General features: G+C 44.0%; 1 protein-coding gene across 1 annotated transcript; it reads left to right on the forward strand.

The window, feature by feature from the left end:
- The first annotated feature begins 264 nt into the window (after nt 1–264).
- LOC103714653 (U-box domain-containing protein 44-like) lies at nt 265–5,739 on the forward strand. The gene is made up of 3 exons (XM_008801979.4): nt 265–1,340; nt 1,661–1,961; nt 4,025–5,739. The coding sequence occupies exons 1-3, from the start codon at nt 669–671 to the stop codon at nt 5,479–5,481; spliced, it is 2,430 nt and encodes an 809-aa protein (XP_008800201.1). The 5' UTR covers nt 265–668; the 3' UTR covers nt 5,482–5,739.
- Nucleotides 5,740–6,732: the final 993 nt, after the last annotated feature.

Raw genomic sequence — 6,732 nt, forward strand, 5'->3', positions numbered from 1 at the left:
TCTGTTATTCGAACGTCGTTGAGTTATTTTTGTTAGAATGCAGCCAACTATAAAAAGCTTCTGATATATAAACTCATCGATACGTTGCCGAGCTTGTCTACATGTTAGCCAAATTAAACTTTTTTATGAATTGTGGCTGATTTGGCAGCGGATCAAATACCAACTGAGATCCATACGTAATGATGCTAAAATATAAATGCAACGTATCAGGCTTACAGTCCGTCCTGCCCGACTCAAACCCCATGACACGACCTGCTCTGGTCCTCGAGCCTTCCGTTCTGGTCCTCTCCAACCTTCCATCTTGACGCGTTGAAGCAGTCCGATTTGTTTGCGGTTGACACGCGGTATCATCGTCGTTTTCATGAGTCCGAGCCGCTCCGCCGAGCCTTCCCCCGCCCAAAAGAAAGAGACAAGCGTGAGAGAGAGAGAGAGAGAGAGAGAGAGAGAGGCGAGAGAGAAGGGAAGAAAAGAAGACAATAACGTCGTCATCATGCAACGCTCCATGTCGCAGTCGGAAGTCTTCTCTCCCTCCTCTCCTCGCGCAAGCATGCCTTCTTGACTCCGTCTTCTCCTCATCTCTCCACCCCACCACTCGCTCCTCCTCTGTATCGTTATCTCTCTTCTCTCCCCTCCAAACCTTCCTCGTAAAATTCCAACCCAAGAAAAGCATGCAGCAGCCCAATTCCGACGCCGCTGAGCTCCTTTCCAACCTTCTGGACTCAGTCGAAGAGACGGTCTGCCTCGCGACGGACCCCGAAGCCGAGACTCTCAACTTGACCTCCGCCCTCCCCGTCTTCGCCGCTTTTGTCGAACGGTTGGCACCAATTCTCCATGGCCTTCCACAGACCGAGGATTCGGCGACGCCGGCGATCCGGAAGGCCGTGGAGGCCCTCGGCACCGAGCTCCGGCGTGCCCGGGCACTGGTCCGGAGCTCCGCCGGCTCGCCGGTGGCCGTGCGGCTGATGGAGGGCTGCGCTCGGGACCTCGGGAGATGCCTCGGCCTTTTTCTTGATGCCTGGGGGGATGCTTTGGATGAGGTTAAGAAGGAGGAGATTGGGGGGCTGCAGAGGGAGATGATGGGTGTGCGATTTGGGGGGTCGAAGGGTCGCGAAGTGGTGGATGTCGAAGATTTGGTGGTGCGGGTAAAGAGCGGCGATGAGGATGAGCTTGGGGTTGTGCTTCTGGAGCTGGGGATTTTGATTACCGATGGATTGGTGACAGAGGAAGGAGTGTGTTTGATTCCAGTTTTGTTGATTCGGTTGGCTTCGGCCAAGAGTGACAATAGGTTGAAGATAATCCTCTTGCTGAGGAGCCTCGCCTTTCACAGTGATGAGAATAAGGTAAAATTTTAGAATCAATTTAAGATCTTGTGCTGTTATTCTTCATTCAATTATGTTTCAGCTAGATTAACACGTATGAAAAAAAAGATATCTTGGATGGCAGTGTTTCCTCATCTGCTAGTATTCATCTTCTTTCCCCATTTACCAATTTAATGTGCACTACACCACAGTCAGATAAATTGTCCTAAATCTCTGCTGCTTTTGTTATTTAATTGGCTTGTTAGGATAGTTGTGATTTAGCTAATGTGATCTTTCAGAATTTTTATTGAATTCTGTTTCTTTTTGGCTTTCTCTGTTTATGTTGTTACTGGTTTTTGCAGGAGAGGATGGCAGGTATCGAGGCTCTTTCGAGTGTTGTGAAGTCTTTGTCGAGGGATGTCGATGAGAGCAGGCAAGCAGTAGGACTGCTTTTGGATCTTTCAGTTGTTGTTAAAGTTCGGCAAAGGCTTGGTAGAATCCAGGGTTGTATCGTGATGCTGGTTGCATTGCTTAATGGAGATGATCCTTCTGCTTCATGTGATGCTAGGAAGTTGTTGTGTGCTTTGTCGAGCAACTCGCAGAATGTGCTTCTCATGGCTGAGGCTGGTTACTTCATGCCATTACTACGCTATTTAAAAGAAGGTACTCCCAAGATGCTCTTAGAGATTTTAGTACGAGGATGGCTATTGTGATCTGTATTCTTTCACCTCACTCTGGCATCAAAACTTCACGTTATTAGTGATTTTGTCTTTGAGGCTATGATATCTTGGTTTACCATCTGAATATATTATGATATTTTGATTATCATACTGACCATAGATGTGTTGAGAAATTCTTTTTCAGACCAATAGGTTGTGATTCTATCTTATACCGGGCAGCTTTGCTTGTATACCCTAATAGGTGTTCATGTTTGAATTTGTTATTCATTAGTGTACATGATGTATCAATAAGATTAAGGTTAGCTATTGCTCATATGGGACCTTAGACCTTATGTTTGGATATTGTTGGAAAGCACTACCTTGTGAGTGATTGCAAATTTTATTTTGTTTCCGATGGTTTGATTACATTCTAAAGGCTTTTTTCGTTGGAGTGAGACCGAATTTATTTCGAACAAGCCCCTAGTCGGTATGAAGTTCCAGATAGTATATATTATCCAGGTAATTCTCCAAACTGTTTTTTTAAGAAACATGAGTATATTGACAAGTTATATTTGCTACCCAAAAATCAGGGTTATAACCAAGGGAAGGGGACATCCCATCATACATATCAAAAGACCCTAATGCTGTAAGATCATGTATAGACCTTTGCACTTAACAATCACAAACTGGTTATGTCACCAGCCTAAACATCAAGCTGGCATTTTGGAGCAATTGAATTTCAGAATTCTTAACCAAAAAATGGCTAAAAAATCACAGGAAATACTCTCCGAGCCATAATCACCTTTTTGCTTAGTTCTAGCATAACAAGAGAAAATAAAACAGAAAAGAAAAGGTGAGCTCTGTCATCAGTCTCTTTAAACCAATTGTTTTGCAGGTGTCTTTACTCTATCTTTGCATGAGAAATATCCATTATTACCAACAACTGCTAAGTTAATTATCTCCATTGCTCATGTATTCTACCTTTCAAAGATGCTATCATCTCTTTCCTTCTGCAAGTTTTCAACTATGATGTGTACTGCTATCTGCAAATCTTATCCTTTTATATATCTGTGAAAAAGTGGCCTCTTCAATGTGTAAAATTGGTCATGAATCATTCCATGATAGGCATCCCATGTCTATAGTAACAATCATCTACATCACACTGTAATGTTATTTCATGGCTTGGTCTACACGTCTACACAGCCTAATAGTTAAATATTTAGGGGTTAATACTAGGGCACATGGATCCCTCAACTCAGGGATATGCAAAGATTATCAAATAATAACATGATATCTCTTGAAAGCAGGTTTAACCGAACTTGTTTTCAGGTAACCCTGCATCCATGTGTTGATGTACAATCACCACTTTAGAAACCAACAAATGTTGCCATCGTTTTACAGTCACCATGTACAGTTGACAACACATGAATGAGTCACCCGCACCTAACCCTCGCTGTGATTGATTCGAGGAACAACGAACAGGACTCTTATTTCTCCCCAGATGCTTGAAGAAATTGACTGAGTTTCTGACAATGTCTTTATGGATTTTAAAGGCGTAATACAACAAATGTACCGAAAAAAAAGACCTCATACAACATAGGTTCTTTCTAGTGTTGCCTCACAACCAATATGCATGGGAAAAAAGTCATCTCCTTAATTCCTCATAAAGCATCCTATAGTTAACAGAGATGGCTTTGTTATGAAGACACTTCCAACACTACAGTTTAACTTTATGTGGAATCAAAGAACTTGGATATCTATAACATAGTTGGTGTTCTTGATTGAAAATTCTTACATGCTTCATGACTTAATCTATGCAATTCTTTAGATATATGCATATTAAGAATGTACAGAAGGCCATCTTTCTACATAGTGAGCAACTTGTCTTGCATGTCACATGTGGTAATTTTGGGCATAAAGAGGCTTTGCATCCCCTATACTGTTTAATAGATCTCATGAAATATTTCTGTGGTTTGACCTAGAATTTGATGCCTTTTTCTTTCTCTTTGTTGTAGTATAACATAATCTGCTCTCTCATTTCGTAGTCTAATTGATGTTCCTCTGCAGGTTCTGATATGCACAAGATTCTCATGGCAACAGCAATTTCAAGGATGGAACTTACAGACCAAATGAAAGCTGTGCTTGGGGAAGAGGGCTCAATTGAACCACTTGTGAAAATGTTCATTTCAGGGAATCTTGAAGCTAAGTTGTCTGCACTGGGAGCCTTGCGTAACCTTTCTAGCTTGGCAGAAAATATTCCACTCTTGATTAGTTCTGGCATTGTAGCACCTCTGCTTCAACTTCTGTTCTCTGTTACATCTGTCCTCATGACTCTTCGAGAACCTGCCTCAGCTATACTTGCAAGCCTAGCTCAATCTGAACTAATTCTTACAAATAAAGATGTGGCTCAGCAAATGCTCTCACTTCTTAATTTATCCAGCCCAACAATCCAGTCTCACCTTTTACATGCTCTTAATAGCATAGCTAGCCATTCAAAAGCTAAAAGAGCCAGAGCTAAAATGAAAGAAAATGGTGCAGTGCAGCTTCTCTTACCATTTCTGACTGAGAGCAATGTTGAAATCAGAAACATTGCCCTGAAACTGCTCTTCAATCTTTCTAAAGATTTTGCAGGAGAGTTAACCGAGCAGCTAGGAGAAACCCAGCTCAACATCTTAGTAAACATCATTTCCGCATCAGCATCAGATAGTGAAAAGGCTGGTGCTGTTGGCATACTAAGTAGCCTACCTGTGAATGACAAAAAGGCAACAGAGATTCTAACAAGGCTGAAATTACTCCCTGTTTTGATCTCTTTACTCGGAGTAAGCATCTCAGCCTCTTCAACTCCTACAAGGAGATGGTTACTCGAGAGCATTGCTGGTGTAATGATTCGGTTTACTGTTCCTTGGGATAAGAAACTCCAAAAAGTGTCAGCAGCCCATGGAGTAATTCCTTGCCTTGTGAAGCTACTTTCAAGTGGATCAGTGATTGCCAAGTCTAGAGCAGCAACATCATTGGCTCAACTATCACAGAATTCACTTGCTTTATGCAAGGTTAAATCATCAAGATGGTTCTGCATTCCTCCTTCCTCTGAAACACTCTGTGAGGTTCATAGAGGTAATTGCATTGTCAAAAACACATTCTGCCTAGTGAAGGCAGGTGCTCTATCACCTTTGGTACAAATTCTGGAAGGCAAAGAGCGTGAAGCTGATGAAGCAGTTCTCAGTGCTCTGGCAACTCTTATGCAGGACGAGCTATGGGAAAATGGAAGCAACACTCTAGATAAAGCAGGAGGAATTCAGGCTCTCATAAGAATTCTTGGAGTGGGTAGTTTAAAATCTCAAGAAAAAGCAATTTGGATGCTAGAGAGGATATTTAGGCTTCCAACTTACAGAGAGCAATATGGCGAAACCGCTCAGAATATGCTTATTGATCTTGCACAAAAGGGTGATCCAACTCTGAAACCAATGATTGCTAAGATATTGGCACACCTCCAGCTCTTGCTGATGCAATCGAGCTACTTCTGAGAGGGTTCAGTTTTGATATTCTGTGGAATCATCTAAATACAATGTAGAGAAAGCTTGAAGCTGTTTGGCGGGCAAAGGTTATGCCAACTAATGGTGTACCATACTTCTTTCATTTGTATATATTTGCAGATGATAGCACAGAGTTGCTTGCCTAATGCTTATCGGTCGTGCCCAAAAGTGATGCAGACTGAAATCAGTCGGAAGAAAGCCCATATTTGGCTCCGGGCAGACTTCAAAAGATTCCTAGTGATCTGCTTATGACACAAGGGAAAAGAAAGCAAAAATGTTTGCCTCTATCAAGCTATCATCAGGAGATTGTTTTCTTTAATTTGTTCTTGTTGGGGGAATGCGGTTTTCCCCCAGAACATAATAACCTCGCCGCTAGAAGACTGCATGTCTGCCGACCTTGGACGACCAAGGTCGGCGCCCGACCTCGGAACGTCCGACCTCAGAACGTCCGACCTAGAGAGTTCCCGACCTCGGAGGTCCATCCTTGTCGCCCACCTACCATAGCCGTACCCTTCCGAGGTCCGGCCGAGGGCCATATCCTGCCACTGCCCCAGCATTTATTACGCATGATCTCCGCAAACCCAAGGTTCACTCAACAATTAATGCGCATCTTCGGCTTATGCGCATGGCTCCTATTATCTACGGATCCTCAGCTCTCCACGGAAAATTAGCTCAGCAGGGTCCTATCAGCCGTGATAAGTCTCTGACCCCGGCCTCACCTCCGACATCAATGCAATGATTCATCCGATCGCGCGCCAGCTCAAGTCGTACGACGGCCTCACCTCCGACATCAATGCAATGATTCACCTGATCGTGTGCCAGTCCAAGCAACATGCCGAGCCGTACGACGGTCTCGCCCAATCACATCACAGATAATCCAACCCCCCTATAAAAAGGGGACCCTTGTTTCTCAAGGGGGTTGAACACAGGAAACTCTGAAAAACTTCTCTCCTTTCTCCTTTAAACACAGTTTTCCCTCTCTGACTTAAGCATTGGAGGGCCGACGCCGGAAAACCCGGCCACCGGCTTTTCTGCAGGCACCCCGATGGAGGACGCCGCTCGCCAACGGACCGCCACTCTCCTGTGTCCACCGACTGCTCCCCCTCCTCAACCGACGACCGTCTCCGGGTCCAATTTCCAGCAACAGTTGGCGCTAGAGGAAGGGCCCGAGTCGCGATCATGAAGTTGAGAAGTAAGGGAGTCTCCAACATCTCTCGGCGTCTCCCGCAGAGTCTTGGACAC

The sequence above is a fragment of the Phoenix dactylifera genome, chromosome 13 (assembly GCF_009389715.1).
Source record: "Phoenix dactylifera cultivar Barhee BC4 chromosome 13, palm_55x_up_171113_PBpolish2nd_filt_p, whole genome shotgun sequence".
In the NCBI taxonomy this organism is placed as follows: domain Eukaryota; kingdom Viridiplantae; phylum Streptophyta; class Magnoliopsida; order Arecales; family Arecaceae; genus Phoenix; species Phoenix dactylifera.